The sequence below is a fragment of the Pristiophorus japonicus genome, chromosome 12 (assembly GCF_044704955.1).
Source record: "Pristiophorus japonicus isolate sPriJap1 chromosome 12, sPriJap1.hap1, whole genome shotgun sequence".
NCBI lineage: Eukaryota > Metazoa > Chordata > Chondrichthyes > Pristiophoridae > Pristiophorus > Pristiophorus japonicus.
In genome coordinates this window covers 83,631,129-83,653,338 of record NC_091988.1, presented here as the reverse complement: position 1 = coordinate 83,653,338, position 22,210 = coordinate 83,631,129, and the positions used below count along the sequence as shown (strand labels likewise).

The following is a 22,210-nucleotide window of genomic DNA, read 5'->3' as shown; positions in this document are numbered from 1 at the left end:
GTAGTGATTGTGGGCTACGTTTTTCTTTTAAATTAACATATAGCATATAACTAAATACTAAAAACTAACCATTATTTGTTTAACTAATTTAATAAACTATATAGAGTAAATAATTGATTAACGTGAAACTAATTAATAAAATAAAATAATGGGAAAACAGGAGATGTGTTGCTGCTGCGGTAAGTGCCTGCGGCTCGACAAACCTCGGCTCCGAGTTGAGGAGCTGGAGTCCGAGCTGCAGACATTGCGAGACTTCAGGGAGGGAGAAAGTTACCTGGTCATTTTGCTCCAGGAGGCAGCCACACCCTCTAGATTAAATACTTTAGAATTGACACGTGGGCAGGGACAGCAGGGTGTGACTGCGAGTGAAGCAGATAAAAGGATCCAGGAGGTAGAATTGCAGGAGCCTCAGTCCCTGTACTTGTCCAATAGATTTGAGGTTCTCGCAACCCTTGTGGACAAGTGTGCAGACTGCGGGGTGGATGAGCAGACTGACCAATGCAGAAAGCCATTCAAGTGGGGGGAGTAAAGAGGCGGCTGGTTGTAGTAGGGGACAGTATAGTTAGGGAGATAGATAGGGTTCTCTGCAGCCGAGAGCATGCGTCCCGAAGGCTGTGTTGCGTACCCGGTGCCAAGGTAAAGGACATCTCCTCCGGGCTGGAGAAGAACTTGGAGTGGGAGGGGGTACACATAGGTACCAATGACATAGGTAAGACTAAGAAAGAGGGTCTGCTGAGAGAGTTTGAACAGGACTAAATTGAAAAGCAGAACCACAAAGGTAATAATCTCTGCATTATTACCTGAGCCACGAGCAAATTAGTATCGGGTCAATAGAATCAGGGAGATGAATGCATGGCTCAGAGGTTGGTGTGGGAGAAGTGGGTTTCGATTCATGGGGCATTGGCACCAATACTCGGGAAAGAGAGAGCTGTTTTGTGGGGCTGGACTACACCTGAACTATGCTGGGACCAGAGTTCCAGCGAACCGAATAACTAGGGAGGTAGACGGGGCTTTAAACTAAATGGGGGGGGGCGGAGGTGGGGGAGGGGAGGGGGGAGGAGGACGGTCGCAGTGGAGAGAAATCTAGAATTCTAAAGAGAAAAGAAAAGGAAACAATGCAGGAAAGTGATTGTGGTAAGGATAACCACATTATGTCAGGAAGGGACAGAGCATACAAAAAAAAGAGTGTACTAATAAATAGGGTCCAGGTAAGAAAAAATAGCGATGACAAATAGGGCTATAATACAAAATAATGTTAAGATATCTAATAATGTTAAAAAGACAAATTTAAAAGCATTGTATCTGAATGCACGAAACATCTGTAATAAGGTAGATGAATTAACAATGCAAATAGATGTAAACGGATACGATATAGTTGCAATTACGGAGACATGGTTGCAGGGTGACCAGGGTTGGGAACTGAATATCCAAGGATAGTCGATATTTAGGGGGACAGGCAAAAAGGAAGAGGAGGGTGGGGGGTGGTGTGGTGGTGTGGCATTGTTAGTGAAGGATGAAATCAGAACAATAGTGAGAAAGGATATTGGCTCAGAAAATCAAGATGTTGAATCAGTCTGGATGGAGCTAAGGAGCACCAAGGGGCAGAAAACATTGGTGGGAGTTTTCTATAGGCCTCCAAACAGTAGTGGTAGTGTGAGGGACGGCATCAAACAGGAAATTAGAGATGCATGTAACAAGAGTACTACAGTAATCGTAGGTGACTTTAATCTACATATAGAGTGGCCAAACCAAATTAGTAATAATACTGTGGCAGATGAATTCCTGGAGTGTGTACGAGATGTTTTTTTTAGACCAGTGTGTTGAGGAGCCTACTAGGGAACAGACTTATCCTAGATTGGATATTGTGTAATGAGAAGGGGTTAATTAACAGTCTTGTTATACATTCTTTTCTAGCGTAAAAACACAAAAGGAATAGTGGCCTAACCATGGCGAACAAAAGCAATTAAGGATAGCACTAGATTCAAAGAGGAGTTGTACAAAGTTGCCAGAAAAAGTAGCAAGTCTGAGGATTAGGAGCAGTTTAGAATTCAGCAAAAAAGGACCAAGAGATTGATTAAGAGGGGAAAAATAGAGTATGAGAGTAACTTGCAAGGAACGTAAAAACCCACTGCAGAAGTTTCTACAAGTACGTAAAAAGAAAAAGATTAGTGAAGACAAATGTAGGTCCTTTACAGACAGAAACGGGAGAATTTATAATGGGGAACAAGGAAATGGCAGAACAATTAAATAAATACTTCGGTTCTGTCTTCACAGAAGAGGACACAAATAACGTCCCAGAACTGCTAGGGAACCAAGGGTCTAGTGAGCAAGAGGAATTAAAGGAAATGACTATTAGTAAGAAAATAGTGCTGGAGAAACTAATGGGACTGAAGGCCGATAAATCCCCAGGGTCTGATGATCTGCATCCCAGAGTAATAAGAGAGTAATAAGAGAGGTAGCCATGGAAATAGTAGATGTATTGGTTGTCATCTTCCAAAATTCTATAGATTATGGAATAGTTCCTGCAGATCGGAGGGTGGCAAATGTAACCCCACTATTTAAAAAAGAAGGGAGAGAGAAAACAGGGAACTAAAGACCAGTTAACCTAACATGAGTAGTAGGGAAAATGCTGGAGTCGACTATGAAGGATGTGATAATGGCACACTTAGATAATATCAACGGGATTAGACAAAGTCAACATGGATTTATGAAAGAAAAATCATGTTTGACAAACCTACTGGAGTTTTTTGAGGATGTAACTAATAGAATAGATAAGGAAGAACCAGTGGATGTAATGTATTTGGATTTTCAGAAGGCCTTTGATAAAGTTCCCACATAAGAGGTTAGTGTGCAAAATTAAAGCACATAGGATTGGGGGTTATGTACTGGCATGGATTGAAAATTGGTTAACTGACAGGAAACAGAGAGTAGGAATAAACAGGTCTTTTTCAAAGTGGTGGGCAGTGACTAGTGGGGTACCACAGGGATCAGTGTTTGGGCCCCAGCTATTAACAATATATTTAAATGATTTGGATGAGGGAACCAAATGTAATATTTCCAAGTTTGCTGACGACACAAAACTAGGTGGGATTGTGAGTTGTGAGGAGGATGCAAAGACGCTGCAAGGCGATTTAGATAGGTTGAGTGAGTGGGAAAACACATGGCAGATGCAGTATAACGTGGATAAATGTGAAGTTAGGAAAAACATAAGGACAAAGTATTATTTAAATGGAGATGGCTTGGGAAGTGTCGATGTACAGAGGGACCTGGGTGTCCTTGTACACCAGTCACTGAAAGCAAACAAGCAGATGCAGCAAGCAGTTAGGAAGGCAAATGGTATGTTGGCCTTCATTGCAGGAGAATTTGAGTACAGGAGCAAGGATATCTTACTAAAGTTATACAGGGCCTTGGTGAGACCGCACCTGGATTATTGTGTGCAGTTTTGGTCTCCTTATCTAAGAAAGGATATCCTTGCCATAGAGGGAGTGCAGAAAAGGTTCACCAGATTAATTCCTGGGATGGCAGGACTGTCATATGAGGAGAGATTGGGTCGACTAGGCCTGTATTCACTAGAGTTTAGAAGAATGAGAGGGGATCTCATTGAAACATACAATTCTGACTGGGTTGGATGGACTGGATATGGGGAGGATGTTTCCCCTGGCTGGGAAGTCTAGAACATGGGGTCACAGCCTCAGGATATGGGGTAAAAAATTTACGACTGAGATGAGGAGAAATTTTTTCACTCAGAGGGTGGTGAACCTGTGGAATTCTCTACCACAGAAGGCTGAGGAGGCCAAGTCACTGAATATATTTAAGAGGGAGATAGATAGATTTCAAGACACAAAAGACATCAAGGTTTATGGGGAAAAAGTGGGAATATGGTGTTGAGATAGAGGATCAGCCATGATCATATTGAATGGCGGTGCAGACTCGAAGGGCCGAATGGCCTACTGCTGCTCCTATTTTCTATGTTTCAGGTAGAGACTGTGATATTTAATGATATATGATATAGAAACATAGAAACATAGAAAAGAGATGCATGACAACACCCTTTACTACAGCAGGAATACAAATACTGAGATTTTTCCGTAGTCAATTAAAACAATAGAAATATCTTTTGAAATTATTTTTATTTATTTGATCAATACGCCTTGATGTCTTTTGTGTCTAGAAAGCTATCTATCTCCCTCTTAAATATATTCAGTGACTTGGCCTCCTCAGTCTTCTGTGGTAGAGAATTCCACAGGTTCACCACCCTCTGAGTGAAAAAATTTCTCCTCATCTCAGTCCTAAATTTCTTACCCCATATCCTGAGGCTGTGACCCCTTGTTCTAGACTTCCCAGCCAGGGGAAACATCCTCCCCATATCCAGTCCATCCAACCCAGTTTGGTTAGCCCATCCTGATGCCGAATACCAGCACCACAACTTTGCAACCATAGGGATTTGGAAAATATTGGGTAACCTTCAGAATGTGTAATGTGTGGACTATAATCTACAGTTACAAACCACTGCCTAATTGCAGTATTGAAGATACAGGTTCCCCATTGCACTGAGAAACAAAACAAGCAACAACAATGACATTTATATAGCACCTTTAATGAAATAAAAAGTGCCGAGGTGCTTCACAAGAGGTTAAACAGACAAAATTTGACACCAAACCAAAGAAGGAGCTATCAGGACAGGTGACCAAAAGCCTGGTCAAGAGGTAGGTTTTAAGGAGCATCTTAAAGGAGGAGAGAGAGGTACAGAGGTTTAGGGAGGGAATTCCAGCATTTACAGTAAAAATAAAAATGTCATCAAATTTCTCCACTTGAGTTTTTTTTTCAAATTCTACTGTGTTATACTTCACATCAGAAATTATTATTGGATATTTTATGGGGTTAGGTAGGGCACTGCGTGTGAATAGATATTTTTTTTAGTTTCGGGACCTGGTTGTAAAAGAGTCTAAGTGAACTGAGCTTGGCTATGAGTCTGCAGCACAAAGTTGTTCATAGTTCTAAATTGACATTAAATGTGCCATCTCAGCCAAGGACTGATTGGTATAGAAAGTGGAGGTGGCACAGTGATACAGCAGGGGGGGCATTTAAGCAATGTCACTGGCAAAGACAGACCTTTTCTCTGAATCTAATACCTGATCTGGGTACTTAGCTGGCACTAGGTGCAAAAATAGCTAGAAAATATTCCGTTAACTCCCTGATAATCACAAAACTTCACCAAAAGTTATTAACAGAAAGAGTTCTTTGTTATCTTGTTGTAGTCGGTTAGTTTTTGTCTGATTATACTCCTGTGAAGCTCCACTTGAGAGATTTCAATTTCACTCATTGAATCATCGAATGATACAGCACAGAAGGAGGCCATTTGGCCCGTTGTGCTCTTTCCCATAGCCCAGTAAATTTTTTGTCATCAAGTTTTTATCCAATTCTCTTTTGAATATTACAATTGAATCTCCTTCAACCACCAGTTTCAGGCAGTACATTCCAGATCACAACTCACTGTGTAATAAAAATGTTTCTTCATATCGCCTCTGGTTTTTTTGCCAATCACCTTAAATCTGTGTCCTCTGACCCTTCTGCCACTGGAAGCTGTTTCTCCTTATTTACTCTATTGACAGCATAATTTTGAATACTTCTATTAAGTCTCCTCTTCACCTTCTCTGATCTAAGGAGAACAACTCCAGCCTCTTTTGTCTCTCCACATAACTGGTGAAAAACTTGAACACATCATTTACATTAGCAATTCAGAATTTGGGATCAAAAACACAATTTCTAAATTTGTGGATGACACCAAATTGGGTGATAATTAATACTGAGGAGGACCAGCGCAAATTACTGGAGGACATTAATAAACTTGCAGATTGAGCAATTCATTGACAGATGAAGTTCAACATAGATAAATGTGAGGTGCTACATTTTGGTAGAAAAAATAGTGCGGTCAATTATTACTTGGAGGGTGCGAGTCTGGGTGGGGTAGAGGAACAAAGGGATCTCGGAGTACAAATACACAAATCACTAAATGTTGAGACACTGGTTACCAAGGCCATCAAAAAAGCAAATCAAGCACTAGGGTTTATTTCGAGAGGTACAGAATTGAAAAGTAGGGACACTATGATAAACCTGTATTGGACCACGCTTAGAGTACGGCGTACAATTCTGATCGTCATATTATAAAAAGGATATAGGGCCAGAACTTGGTGGAAGCTAAGTTCCACCCAATTGACGCCCAAAGTATCGCTGAGAGACCCGACAGTACTTTGGGTGGGAGTTTCACTAAACAGCCCTTGAATGATCACCTGGCAGTAAAAAAATGACTTACGCCATGAATCTGGGCGGCAGCGGGCGGGAGCTCCCAATCTCAACGGCAAATGCAATCCTCGGCAAAGTACCACCGAGTATTGAGTCAGGCCCAAGGAGCAGGGAACACATAAAAATAAAAATTTACACACAAAAAAAACACTGAAAAACCTTCAGGGGACCCCACCCACCTGAATCGCTGTAAAAAAAAAAAGAAAAGAAGTTTACTAAGCACTTTTTGCAGGTCTTCATACTTACCGTTGAGGTTAGACCTGCCTCCACACGGCGGTCCTTCCCCCTGCTGCTGCCGACTCCCACCCGGAGCAAACTGGCAGCTCGGCGGGCAGGAGGGCACTTACACGTGTTACATGCTAGCGAACATCAGCGGGTGGTTCCCAGTGGTCTTCCCTCCCCGCCAGCGGGAGGCCTCCTCGAAACTGGCACCAAGGGGAGACCGCCCAGAAAACTCAGCGGCAGTCAGCGGCAGCGGGCGGTGAGTTCGGGGCCATAGAGGCACTGGAGAGGATGCAGGGAAGATTTACAAGAATTATACCAGAAATTCAAGAGTATACATAGCAGGAAAGGATGAACAGGCTGCGTCTCCTTTCTCTGAAAAAAGAAGGCCTCTTGAATAGAGGTCTTTAAAATTATGACAGGTTTTAATCGAGTGGATACAGAGAGAATGTTTCCACTTGTGGGGAAGAGTGTAATTAGAGGCCATCAATATAAGATAGTCACCAAGAAATCCAATGGGGAATTCGGAAGAAACTTCTTTACCCAGAGAGTGGTGAGAATGTGGAACTCACTACCATAGGGAGTGGTTGAATCGAATAGCATTTAAGGGAAGGTTAGACAAGCATATGAGGAAGATGGGAGTAGAGGGTTATGCTGATAGATTAGATGAGGAAAAATGGGAGGAGGCTCGACTGGAGCATAAATGCTGGGCATGAACTGGTTGGGCCGAATGGCCTGTTTCTGTGCCATATATCCTATGTAATGTTATGTAATAAATTAGGCTGACTCTCCAGTACAGTACTGAGGGAGCGCTGCACTTCCAGAGCTGCTGTCCTTCAGAGGAGAATTTAAACCGAGGCCCCGTCTGCCCTCCCAGTTGGATGTAAAAAATCCCACTGCATTATTTTGAAGAAGAGCAGGGGGGTTCTCCCCTGTATCCTGGCCAATACATATTCCACAATCAATACCACTAAAAAACAGATTATCTCATCATTATCACATTGCTGTTTGTGAGACTTTGCTGTGTGCAAATTGTTTGCCACTTTTCCAACATTCCTTCAAAAGTATTTAATTGGCTGCAAAGCGCTTTGGTGCGCCCTAAGGTTGTGAAAGGCGCTATCTTAATATAAGTGCAAGTTATTGTTGTCGGTTGAGCACGTGATGATCTGTTGACTTCTGGTGCATAACGCCCTCCATTTTAACTTCTGCTTACTGTGCCAGTCCTGCGCACAGAAGCCTGGTAAACATAAAGGGGAGGATTTTCCGGTGATTTGCGCTTCTGTTTTCGCCCCCAAAAGGTCGGCAATGGCAGCGGTGAGCTCTTCTGGACGGGTGATCAGCTTCCAGCGCCCTGTGGGGGTTTCCAGGGCCGGTTTTGTGGGGCACAGAGCAGTGCTGTCCGGAAGAGTTGAGCCGGTGTGCAACGCCCCTGGTTGCAACACCAGCTCGCTTTTTAAGTCCCGCCCGACCCATACACTCTGCAGCGCGCCCTCCTGGGACCGCCTGTTGAGCTCGGGATTTTCGCATGCTCAACTGGTCTAGAGAAGTGTACAACGCCTCCCTTAGCATTTCACCCCACAGTCAGGGCCCAGCTGCCTAATTTTGATGATTGCGGCGCAAACTGTTCCGGGACGCAAACTGTACCACCCTGCTGCCTGTCATGAATGTACTTTTGGGATCACTAGCCACTAGATGGCATCACTGTTGGAGGCCATTGGGCTGCGCGCACGTGTGTGCAGTGCTAGTATTAAAGGCCAGCCATTTTGTATATTAGTCACTTTGGGCTTTAATAAAGCAGAGCCAAGGTCATACCTCTTGGAGTTAAACAGTACTCAGTCTAACAGTTATTGCATACACAACACAACCCGAAATCAGCAAAGCCGAAAATCCAGCCCAAACAATCTTGCTTTTGATTAAAACACAAATAGAAAATGCAGCACAAAAAAGCACACTGTACCTCATTGTTCCCTGAAAAGAACCATGAATCGCTCGTGAAATGGCCCCAGTTAATTTGTCCTTGTGGCCTTGTCCAGTATTTTCTGAGTAACATCCCTCATCAGTTGCCTGTCTTAGGATATCATGGACACTATTAAATGGTACCGTCTGCTCAACCTAATAATTTTGACAAAAACTGCAACAAACGGAATCCACAGTACTGCTTGGATCATCCCAGTGACAGCAGTGCTTTTAATAATGTATTCTAAACACCAATGCTTCTGAAAAATCAGGCCTTGGCCCACTTGGGAATAAAGCCTGCATCCAATTGCTAATTACCATGCATCCTTTATTCAGTCCAACCGTTTGTTTTAATTGAATATACAAGTCATCCGTTTAACAGTTTTTTAATAACATTTCATCATCCCTCTCTCAGACCCCAACAGATGTGCCTTCACAGGTACTGTTACAATGCAGATCCAAAGTACTCCCCAGAATTCAACACAGCCACTAGGTATGCATAATGATTATACTCAAGCTCCAGCTCTTGAATTACACTGTGAGTCTCTGCACAGTACCCAGGGAGCTGCACTTTTATTTTAATCACAACAAATCTCTCCAGGACAGCCACCAGCACCACCCATTTGGACCTTTATTGATCTTCCAACTCTGCGGGCTGTCATCAGCAATTCAGGATGGTTCTACCTCATGCAGTTTACTTTGGTTTTTCGCAAAAAGGAAATGACCTACATTTCCCCCACCAGGAACAATTATCTCTGGATCTTCTGAAATTTACTGCTCACTTGCTACAGAGGAGAGCCACCCCACTGAGAGAGTAAAGGACACATTTCACTCCTGGGAAGATCCAGCAAGATGTATTGTACAGAAAATAAGGACAGCCAGATCCCTGCTAATACAGGATGTGGAGAAGCTGCATTTGAACTTTGTTTTGGTTCCACAACTTTTCTACCAGTGACTAACGATTTATTGGATGCTTTCTCTGTCATTGTTTGCAAGACTGCAGGATACCACTGCACTGGTACAAAGAAAGCTGCAAATAATCTGCTGTATCAAGCACTTTCAGACGTTATAGGGCACTATAATAATGTAAGTATTATTTTTGCTAATTCTACCCAGCTGGGACTATTTGTTTCATTTTGCAACAAGCTTCAGGCTGAACAAATTCAAATAAATGTGCAGGTAACTGGTCCCTGGCCTGTAAATTTTTGTAAGCATTTTTTTATGCAGTGAGTTGTTATAATCTGGAATGCACTGCCTGAATAGTAATTGGATAGATATTTGAGTGGGAAAACAATTGCAGGGTTATTGTGGAAAGAGCAGGGGAGTGGGACTAATTGGATAGCTGTTTCAAAGAGCTGTCACAGACACAATGGGCCGAATGGCATCCTTCTGAGCTGCATGATTCTATAAATCTAATTTTCTTATTGCTCTTCAAGACCAGGAACGTTAGTGGAGAGAATTGATGAGGGAGCAATCCTGCTCCTCCTGGCCCGCAAGAAGTGTTCGAAAGGCTGAAACCCGGCCGGCCAGTGTTCAATTTACAAATGGAGGTATAATCTGAGGCACGCAGACTCGTTATGATATTTAAATGAACGAACTGCCTCCTGGGAGTGGGTTGGCAGCTCACCGCCCATCCCGTCTCTATGAACACCAGAAATGGGCAGGTTCGAGGCAGGTTACGTTCGGGTTTGAGAATTTTTTTACAACTTAATATCCCAACCGACCCAAACCCAGCCATTTGGGGGGGGGGTAAATTTCCCTCCCGTTATTTCCCAACACATCAATTTTTTTACTTTGAATACCACACCTGAAACACAGGTCATAGAAGGAAAATTACGTAAAGGTGGGAACACTACCTATTTGCTGTGATGGGTGGTTTTGTATCTTCTCAAATCTCTCGTTACCTTCACTTTTTTGGTTTTCCTGTTCTTTTCCTCTCCCAGTGAGTGTGTCATTTAGCTTTCCTTTAGTCCGTTTTCTGTGTGTTTGTGCCTGTCAGTCCCTCCTTCCCTCAGTCTTTGCTTGTTTCCTCAGTCTTCCCTTTCTCATCTCCTCCCCCACCGCACCAACTTTAGATTCATCCACAAAAACTTGCAATTGAATATACATGGACTTTCATGACATCAGCACTCCAAAAAAACTCACCATCAGTCACATTGGTCTACATGTCAATCCCTCACACTTTGCAGAGACAACATTGAACATAAAGGTGCAAATTAAGACCTACATGTGTGAGAGCATGTTTATCTACTCCAGTCACATAAAGCAGAGAGCCAATCAAAATTCTGCCACAGTTCTTTGTCTATTATGAGTCACTTACGCACACATTCTGGAGAGTACCGTAACAAAATGTAACCACAACAATTCTAATTCTTAAGCAAAATACCCCAGATGCTGGAATCTAAAATAAAAACATAAAATGCTGGAAATCCCAGCGAGTCAGGCAGCATCTGTGGTGAGAAACAAGAGTTAACATTTCAGGTCGATGACCCTTGTGACGAAGGGTCATCGACCTGAAACATTAACTCTGTTTTTCGCTCCATAGATGCTGCCTGACCCGCTGAGATTTCCAGCATGTTCTGTTTTTAATTCTAATTCTTTCCAGTTTCAGCTTCTCAATATCGCTACCACAAACATCTCTTCTCCCTCCTCTGTCTGTTCTGCTGGTGGACCAGGAAGATGGCTATGGGAGATTGCCTTTGCAGCAGTGCATCAATCATTGGTGGATTTGTGGAAAGATGAATTACTGACCAGATACTGACCACAAAGGTGACCACAAATCAATGTATATGCCACATAAATCACAAGGTTCTCAAAGTCCAGTGCAATTATGTTATTGATGGCACAATTAGTGATGTAATGATATTCAAAAGCCCCTGCATTGATCATCTAGTCAGTGGCTCTAAATGCTAAAGGCTTTTGGTTAATTTACAACAGTTACAAATCAGTCATTATGTTTCACAAGAGGGAATAGACTGGGAGCAAATAAACGTGTTCATATAAAATTCCTCTGTCTGCCATTTTAAAAAGGAATTAATCCATTTTTAAAAATATATTAATTCACAGGATGTGGGCATCACTGGCAAGGCCTGCATTTATTATTCCTCCCTACTGGCCATTGAGAAGGTGCTGTGAGTAGCTTTCTTGAACCACTGCAGTCCGTGTGGTGAAGCTACTCCGCGTGGTGAAGGTACTCCCAAGGTGCTGTTAGAAAGGGAGTTCTAAAATTTTGACCCAGCGATAATGAAGGAACAGCGATATATTTCCAAGTCAGGATGGTATATGATTTGGAGGGGATATTGGAGGTGGTGGTGTTCCCATGTGCCTGCTGTCCTTGTCCTTTAGGTAGTACAGGTCGCTGGACTGGGCGGTGCTGTTGAGGAAGCCTTGTCGAGTTGCTGCAGTGCATGTTTTAGATGGTACACACTGCAAGCACGTTGCACCGTGGTCGAGGGAGTGAATGTTTAAGGTGGTGCATGTGTTGCTGATCAAGTGGACTGATTTGTCCGAGATGGTGTCAGGCTTCTTGAATGTTGTTGGAACTGCACTCATCCAGGCAAGTGGGAACTAGTCCATCACACTCCTGACTTGTACCTTGTAGATGGTGGAAAAGCTTTGGGGAGTCAGGAAGTGAGTCATACCACACAGAATACCCTGCCTCTGACCTGCTCTTGTAGCCATAGTATTTATGTGGCAGGTCCAGTTAAGTTTCTAATCAATAGTGATCCCCAGGATGTAGATGGTGGATGTCCTGTGGCTGAGATGATTGGCCTCCAACAACCACAACCATCTCTAATTTCTCCAGTCAGTGGAGAGTTTTCTCCCTGATCCCCATTGACTTCAACTTTACTCGGACTCCTTGAAGCCACACTCAGTCAACTGCTGCCTGATGTCAAGAGCAGTCACTTTCACCTCACTTCTGAAATTCACCTCTTCTGTCCTTGTTTGACTAATTTTAGTGCCGTACTCAACTTAATTGCAGTGCGGAACCCAAACTGAGCATTGGTAAGCAGGTTATTGCTGAGTAACTGCCGCTTGATAGCACTGTCGACTTTGCTGATGATTGAGTGTAGACTGATGGGGCAGTAATTGGCCAGATTGAATTTGTCCTGCTTTTTGTGGACAGGACATGCCTGGGCAATTTTCCACATTGTCGGATAGATGTCAGTGTTGTAGCTGTACTGGAACAGGTTGGCTAGGGGCGCAGCTAGTTCTGGAGCACGACTCTTCAGCATTATAGCCGGGATGTTGTCGGTGCCCATGGCCTTAGCAGTTTACAGTATACTCAGCTGTTTCTTGATATCATGCTGAGGGAATCGAATTGGTTAGGGACTGGCTTCTGTGATGATGGGGACCTGAGGTGCTGTTACTCACGCAATTGTGAAAATAAAGATTACACAATAGGATCAATTTTGCAAATTCATACTCCGGTACAGGTAACCAAAAGCCTCGTCAAAGAGGTAGGTTTTAAGAAGCGTCTTAAAGGAGGGGAGAGAGGTTTAGAGAGTGAATTCCAGAGCTTAGGGCCTGCAGCTAAAGGCATAACTACCAATGAAGGGATAAAGGAAATAGGAGATAAGAACTTAAGAACATAAGAAATAGGAGCAGGGTTAGGCCATTTGACCCCTCGAGCCTGCTCCGCTATTTAATAAGATTATGGCTGATCTGATTATGGACTCAGCTCCACTTCCCTGGCCACTCCGCATAACCTTTTATTCTCTTATCACTCAAAAATCTGTCTATCTCTGCCTTAAATATATTCAATGACCCAGCCTCCACAGCTCTCTGGGGCAGAGAATTCCACAGATTTACAACCCTCTGAGAGAAGAAATTCCTCCTCATCTCAGTTTTAAATTGGCAGCCCATTATTCTGAGACTATGCCCCCTAGTTTTAGATTCCCCTGAGCGGAAATATCCTCTCTGCATCCACCTTGTCAAGCCCTGTCATTATCTTACATGTTTCGATAAGATCACCTCTCATTCTTCTGAACTCTAGTGAGTATAGGCCCAACCTACTCAACCTATCTTCGTAAGTCAACCCCCTCATCTCTGGAATCAACCTAATGAACCTTCTCTGAATAGCCTCTAATGCAAGTATACCCTTTTTTTAGATACGGAGACCAAAACTGTAGGCAGTACTCAAGGTATGGCCTTACCAATACCCTGTACAGTTGTAGTAGGACTTCTCTGCTTTTGTACTCTATCCCCCTTGCAATAAAGGCCAACATTCCATTTGCCTTCCTGATTACTTGCTGTACCTGCATACTAACTTTTTGTGTTTCATGCACAAGGACCCCCAAGTCCCTCTGTACTGCAGCACAAGAGGTCAGATTTGGAGGAACGCAGAGTTCTCGGAGGCTTGTATGGCTGGAGGTGGTCGATGAAATGGAGGTGGGGCGGGGAGCGGGGGCCATGGAGGGATTTGAACACAAGGACGAGAATTTTAAATTTGAGGTGTTGCTGGACCGGGAGCCAATTTAGGTCAGCGAGCACGGGGTGATGGGTGAATGGGACTTAGTGTGAGTCAAGATACAGTGCTCAAATAAGTGAAAACACATCAAGGAAAGTACTGGAACAATAAAATGATACTGTATTTTTCTGAATAATAAATAAATACAATTGTGCTAATTGCTTGAGACTCCTGCACCTCAGTAATCTGTGAGAGTCACTTCCCTAATGGGTTCATGCAGGATTTGCTGATGCCTATTACACCCTTAGGGACCAGCTGCATATTTATCTCATCTCCCTGTGCATTAACATTTTTCCTTATTTCCTTTCTTGCATTATAGCGATTTGAAGTTTGCTTTTGTTTGCTATTCGTAGCAAACTGGTAAATGCATTCTTTATACAAGTATTTTCAAAATCACTACAAACAACAGGCCTTTTCCCCCAGGTTATTTTTTAGTGTAAAATACTTGGATTCATATATGGGAACTGTATGAACATCCAACAAACTTGTTGAGTCATTTGAACAGTGCAGTCACCAGCTACACCTTGATAGGATTCCTGAAAGCCTGCTTAGGGACAATATCAACCAGCTCTGAAATCCATGTCATTACAGTGTTAGCTTCCTGTTGTGATAAACGGTCTTCTCTTCACCTGCAGCAGAGAAGGCTCATTAGACAGACTAGCTCATCAAGTGCACTTTACCAGAACCCATCAGTTCTGAGCAGCGAGGTCTATTGTAAAGGAATCAGGAAATATTTGCACCTGTGTTTTACGCAAGGTCTGATACGAGATGAAATAATGGGCTGCAGTGCATTTGATTAATCTCTCCGCAACTTCATCCATGAAATGCATTGTGGAACATTTAAAACTTTAAGCTTAAATCTCTCCTCTCACTGTTAAAGAAATTCAACATTTTATTTCTGGTTTGAAAGTCCATCTTGACCTGCTCAAATAGCAGGGATAATGGAGGTTAATCTTGCTTTTTTTTTAAAAACTCTAAACACTTCTACAATAGACTGCCACTATCCCATAGTCATCTCAGTTATTTACAAAGTTCCCAATAACACAATCAAATACAGCAGACAATACATCTCCCAACATAGACAAACAAGCTACCACTTCAAATCTACACCATGTGTTTCATTTGTAAACCATAACAGAATAAATGAATTGGATCAGGCCATACAAGTAAAGCAAATGTTTCACTGAGGCTGCAGTGTGAATCGCGATGTTGTCTATGAACTTAGGAACAGGAGTAGGCCATTCAGTCCCTCAAGCCCGCTCCGCCATTCAATTAGATCATGGCTGATCTGTACCTTAACTCCATTTACCCACCTTAGCTCCATATCCCTTGATACCCCTACCTAACAAAAACCTAGCGATCGCAATCTTGAAAGCTCCAACTGTCCCAGCATCCACAGCCTTTTGGGGCAGAGAGTTCCAAATTTCTACTGCCCTTAGTCTGATGCTTAAACCTGTATTCTTCAGTTGAATGAGATTCCTCAGTTCAGAGTCTGGGGAAATATGGGAGTTCTTGGTCAGGACACTGAATTAGAGCACTGCAAATACAGGGGCCATTCTCTCTTGGCAAGAGAGAGGGCTTGACATCAATGGCTCATCATAGATGATGCTGTATCGTGTTTCCTGATTATGGAGCAATTTTGATGGTATTTATGGAGGAGTCTGCAGCCCTGGCCTTGGCCCCAACTCCAGGAGGATGTGAGGTAATAAGCAAGGAAAGAAAACATGAGGAATAACGTAAAAACAGTGCTCATCATTACAGTTATTCACACTGAGAAAAGAAAAGCAGACAAGACATGTCGGCTACAATAACTATCACTGATTTTCCCAGAATTTGTAAGATTAAGTTCATCTCCACGGAGTAGAGACAGATGCCAGGACTTACCAAACTCATCTTGTAAACCAATGGCTGGAACAACTAATATTAAATGATATGATTAAGAAACATATCAAACAAACAGTCATTGATTCAATCTTATACATTCAAACAGGAACTAATGCATTATAATTTTAAAAAAATCCACCTACCTTTTCTGCTGATTTAGCAGTGCCAAAAAATATTGGAATGAAGGCAAGCCATACTATACAGGTAGTGTACATAGTGAATCCTATAGGCTTAGCTTCATTGAAGTTCTCTGGGACGCCCCTTGTCTTGATGGCATAAACAGTACATGTCACCATTAGAAGAATGCTATATCCCAGGGAGCATATGATTTGTAAATCTGTAATGTCACATTTGAGCACACCTCGTGCAAGCTCTGGATTGGAGGTCTTCTGTTCATCATAGTCTATGATGGTGTTTGGCGGGTCAACCCCAAACCAGATGAAGACTCCAAGGAGCTGGACTGAGATGAGGCTGGATGTGATGGCCAGCTGGGAGGTTGGGCTGATGAGCCTGGGTGCTGTCACGGCCTTCTTCCCCTGCTCAAAGATGCGAAAAATCCGGTTCGTCTTAGTCAATAAAGCTGCGTAGCTGATGCACATGCCAAGGCCCAGGAAGATGCGACGGAATGAGCAAATGCCTGTGTTGGGTTTGGCTATCATTAAGAAGGTGATGATGTAACAAAGGAATATCCCAGTGAGAAGAACGTAACTGAGTTCCCGACCAGTCGCCCGTACGATTGGTGTGTCGTTGTGCCGTATAAAAGTAGCTATCACAAAAATAGTGGCAATTATTCCAAGCATGGCAAGAAACACTGGGATAATGGCCCATGGTGAGTGCCACTCGAGCTTCACAATTGGAATCTGGCTGCAGCCAGTACGGTTCTCATTGGGTCTCATGTTGTATCTGCAAAGGGAACAGCTGAATTCATCTCGTTGATACTGATACCCATCGCAGAGCTCACAATGCCAGCAGCAGGACACTCCCTTCACCATCTTTTTGCGTTCACCAGCTTTGCACGGCAAGCTGCAGACCGAGGTAGGTAGCTTGCGGCTTCCTCCGGCCCACCGCATATCTTCTACCTGTGGAAAGGCAGACATAAGAAACTCAGCACATTGCAATAGGGTTTGGGAATCATGCTATCCAGACGTCCTTAATGAACAAGCCTCGCCTGGTGTGACCAGATCAGCTGCGTTCAGCCTGACAGACTTTGCAGTAAATATTTGCTTGTGGCCTGTGTTTCAGGGAAATTATATGAGGAACCCTCTCTTGTCTCCACCCCTGCCACTCCCCCTACAAAGAAAAAACAGGTAAAGAGAGTGCTGCCCCCATTATGTCAATCCAATATATCAAGTGCTTATATGAGGGTTCTGATATACTTCATAAACATCATACGTCTTTCAACATATGTGCAAATCTCACTCCCGCCATTTCTTTTGCAGTTCTAGATCTGAAAATTGACAGCAAGCTTGAACTCAGCAGAACCAAACTTTGTTGGATTGTGAAGCTCTGGCAACCATCAAGTAACCCCATGTATCCCGGGAGATCCAGAACCCGATATGAGCAAAGGACTCCTTGCAATACTTCAACGTGCTTGTCGAGAGCTTCGAGAAGATTCTGCTCCCAAGTAACTTTCGAAAACCTGCCAAACAAGCCCACTTTATTCAGGCATCAATCCCACTTACCCAACAAATGCCTTCCCTTCCAGAAACACAGCTCTAGAACCTATTCTTTACTCAGAGCGTTTGCTACCACAAGGAGTAGTTAAGGCGAATAGCAAAAGATGCATTTAAGGGGAAGCTAGCTAAGTACATGAGGGAGAAAGGAATAGAAGGATATGTTGATAGGGTGAGACCAAGTTAGGGGGGGAGGAGGCTTGACCTGTTGGGCTGAATGACCTGTCCTTGTGCTGTACAATTCGAAGTAATTCTATTCATACTGTCCACTTAAATTACCTTACCTGGAAACATTTTTCATAACTCTTATTATCTTATGGGTGAAAATATTCTCCCAGACTTTACTTCTTACTCCTAATTTCTAGACGCAGGTGTGCTGGTGTTTAAACCCTTTGCCAGGGTGACCATAGTGATCCTATTCGTTCGCTAAGGATGTAGAATTTTCAAAGAAACCTATTAATTGTGCACACTTAGCCACGACTATATCTGGGAAGAGTTCCTAGGTTCAGTTAAACTTACGGACACCAGGATCTTCATTTAAAGCCTGCTTGGTTTAGAAAACTTTACTGATACAAATTCCTTCTGGTGACATATTCAACGTGGCTGGTTAAAATTCTATGGGCTAGATTTTCGGTTTTTTGCTCCTGTTAGCACCCCAGCGAGGCAGTAATGGTGGCGGTAAGCACTTCCAGGCAGACGGCCAGCTTCCAGCTTCCCGCCAGGAATTTCAGTGCCGGTTTCGAGGGGGCATGGAGCATAATCGCCCAGAAGAGGCGAGCCATGTGCAACGTCCCTGGTTGTGACACTAGCTCGATATTTGATTGGCGCCCATCCGTAGCGCCCCGCAGCGCGCCCTAGTCGGAACACCTGTGGAAGCTACGTTCCAAGCTGTAGTGGCCACAGTAATGTCAACCTGAGGTAAGTGTGATTGCTTTTTATTTGTTTATTTTTGCGATTTATGTTGTGGTGGCGTCAGTAATATATTGGGAATGTTTTTGGTATTTCTTTTTCAGATTTTTTTTCACGGAAGTCTCTCTTAGTCTGCTCCAAGGTCGGCTCTTTAGCTCGGGAGTTTCATTTGCTCAGCCAGCCTAATGCCCTAAAAAAGGTTCCCTTAGCGCTCCGCTCCACACTCAGGGCCCCAGCTGGTGAATTTTGTGGCTAGAGACGCAAACCATTTGCCGGCGCAAAATTTACCGCTCCGCCCAGGTTAACGCTGCAACGGAGGTGTGACCGAATTTCTCCCCCATTATTTTAAGAAAGTCATTAATCATTTATTTGAAACGAGCTGGCCTGTGCCACAGTTTGGGCAGTCACTCAACACTTAACTCCTGTCCACAGCAAAACAAACAATTTCCATAAGCAGATTTGAATCTCCTATGAACTAAAACTTTCACCCACATGTGTGTCGTTACTGGGTAGTGCACTACGGGACTAATCAATAGCCTTTCCCATGCTATTACGCACCAGAGATTGCTGGGCTACGCACCATGCTCTCTTATTCACTCCCAAACGCATCAAATATCATGTCACAAGACCTTAATGTTCAGGTTAATTTGTCAGATTTATTTAGAAGGTAATTACACAGCAATAACTTGCATTTATACAGCACCTTTAACATTGTAAAACATACCAAGGTGCTTCACTAGAGTGATATCAAACAGAATTTGACACCAAGCCACATAAGGAGATATTAGAACAGATGACCAAAAACTTGGTCAAAGAGGCAAGAAACTAGCAGTTTCTTGACTTAAACTGTTTGTTAAACAAGGATCAGTTTGAATCTTTAGAAGTTCATTTCAATCATTTTAGAATTGAGTCTCAGATAAACCAGACTCCGCGGAGTCCCTCCTTGTTGTCTCATGAAGCCTAGCTCCAGTTCAATTACAATCTATCCTTTCTTTGACACAAAAGAAGCCTCATTTGAAATTCAAAACGTATTCTACCCAATAATCAGGCAATCAAGATACGAACCTTCCACTTAAGTACATAAGGCGTGACCAGTAAACACTTGATGAGTCAGATAGGAATAAATGATGAGTCTACTTTCCCCAGTACACAAACTTGCCTAAATTAACTTTGTAAAGGGGATTGAGTCAGATATCATGTACTTTTCTAACCTCATTAATTTAGGAATACACTTAACACCATGCAAGGGAAGTCGGATAAACCCATGGAATAGTAAATACCTCACGGCAGTTTCGGACATTAGCCCTGGAGTCAAAGGAACTCAAAATGTCCCAGCTATTGCTAATTAAAGTCAATTTCTAATTGCACACTCTCTATGCATCTGAAGTCATATTTAAAAAATGATTTACTACAGAAATATAGTAGAAAGAAGGAAGAAAAGAAGGAAAGAACTTGTATTTACTTAACATCTTTCACAAAGTACTTTACAGCCAATGAAGTACAGAGAAACATAGAAGTAGGGCATTGAGACCCCCAAGCCTGTACTGCAATTCAATGAGATCATGGCTGATCTGTGACCTAATTCCATATACCTACCTTTGGCCCATATTCCTTAAAACCTTTGGTTAACAAAAATCTATCAATCTCAGATTTAAAATTAACAATTAATCTAGCATCAATTGCCATTTGCGGAAGAGAGTTCCAAACTTCTACTACACTTTGTCCTGAAAGGTCTGGCTCGAATTTGTAGACCATGACCCCTAGTGCGAGACCCCCCAACCAACGGAAATAGTTTCTCTCTGTCTACCCTATCGGTTACCCTTAATGTCTTGAAAACGTCAATCAAATCACCCCTTAACCTTCTAAATTCCAGGGAATTTCTCCTCGTAATTTAACCCTCGGGTATCATTCTGGTAACCATACGCTGCACTGCCTCCAAGAACAATATATCCTTCCGAACAGCTCAACTGAAAGACGGGAGTTCTGATAAGTGGGGCACGTCCTCAATACTGTGTGTACTTAATTCTCTGGAGTGGAACTTGAACCCACAACCTTCTGACTCGGGGGTGAGAGTGCTACTCACTGAGAATGTATCGTAGCCCAAAACTCACTGCACCAGTGTGACCGATTTTTAAATTTTTTTCACATAAGTTACCCGTAGCCTTTGAGAGAAATTGGCTGCTGACCAATTTTCCACCTAAGGTGGTGGATGGCCGCAATCGTGAGGTCCCGCGCAGGCCATTCACCACCTGCTGCTGCAGCAAAACATACCGTGCATACGTTGCTGTGGCAGCAAAATTAAAGAGACCAAGCGCCCTGCCCCCCTCCAAATATTTGAGAGAACATTGCTATTGACTGTCAAATACTAAGGGGTTTTGTGGGTGCATATGTACTAAGAACTAGCTTTAGACTACCCAAGTGCATTTCACCTTTAGGCCCAGCTGAAAAATAAGATCTTCATCTCTGTGGTCTGGCTTCAAATGGAGATTACAGCGATGAAAGGCTTGCATTCAAAATCTTGCCATATCCAATTCTTTAATTTTAATTTAAAAGCAAAGAAAATCAAAAATGCTATTGATATGAGATCGTTAGTGCAAGACCACTGAATGAGAGTAATTATCACGGGATTGGTAATGAAGCAGCATAAACTGACTGAGCATAGAAACAGTAGAAAGAAACTTCAAGATGGGAGGAATCGGCTTGAGAACGGCATTGAAAAGCCATATGGTGGGAAACCACTGTGAAACCAACAGAAAAATAACTATCTATTTATAATGTCTTCCAATGCCATCTGTCATTATAGGAGGTTGAAAGTGACAAGATTATATAGGATATACGGCACAGAACAGGCCATTCGGCCCAACCAGTCCATGCCAGCATTTATGCTCTACTTGAGCCTCCTCCCATCCTTCCTCATCTAACTCTATCAGCATAACCCTCTATTCCCTTCTCCCTCATATGCTTATCTGACCGCCCCTTACATGCATCAATATTATTCGCTTCAACCACCCCCTATGGTAGTGAGTTCCACATTCTCACCACTCTTTGGGTAAAGAAGTTCCTTCTGAATTTCCAATTTGATTTCTTGGTGACTATCTTATATTGATGGCCTTATATAGATTATGCTCTTCCCCAAAAGTGGAAACACTCTCTCTATCAAAACCTGCAATAATTTTAAAGAACTCTATTAGGTCACCCCTCAGCCTTCTTTTATCAAAGCAAAAAGAGACCCAGCCTGTTCATCCTTTCCTGATTGGTATACCCTCACATTTCTGGTATCATTCTTGGAAAGCATCTCAGCACTCTCTCCAGTACCTCTATATCCTTTTTATAATGTGGCTACCAGAACTGTACGCAGCACTGCAAGTGTGGTCTAACCAAGGTTCGATACAAGTTTAGCATAACTTCATTACATTTCAATTCTATCCCTCTAAAAATAAACCCGAGTGCTTGGTTTGCTTTTTTATGGCCTTGTTACCCGAATCGCTACTTTGAGTGATTTGTGTATTTGCACTCTGAGATCCCTTTGTTCCTCTATCCCACTCAGACAAGTAATAAGTGACCTCCCTATTCTTCCTACCAAAATGTAATAACTCACATTTAGCTGTGTTGAAATTCATTTGCCAATTATATGCCCATTCTGCAAGTTTAAGAAAGTCCTCCTGTAATTTGTTGCAGTCCTCCTCAGTATTGACTACCCAGCCCCCACCCCACCCACAATTTGGTGTCAGCTGCAAATTTAAAAATTGTTTTTGATTCCAAAGTCTAAATTGTTAATATAAATTGTGTACAA

General features: G+C 42.8%; 1 protein-coding gene across 1 annotated transcript in view; it reads right to left on the bottom strand.

Annotated features, from left to right (window-relative positions):
• Positions 1-22,210, bottom strand: part of LOC139277363 (metabotropic glutamate receptor 7-like) — a 921,672-nt gene that overhangs the window by 226,706 nt on the left and 672,756 nt on the right. The window contains exon 8 of the mRNA XM_070895726.1: positions 15,979-16,914. Within this exon, the coding sequence (XP_070751827.1) occupies positions 15,979-16,914 (936 nt within the window). The remainder of the gene's footprint in view (positions 1-15,978; positions 16,915-22,210) is intronic.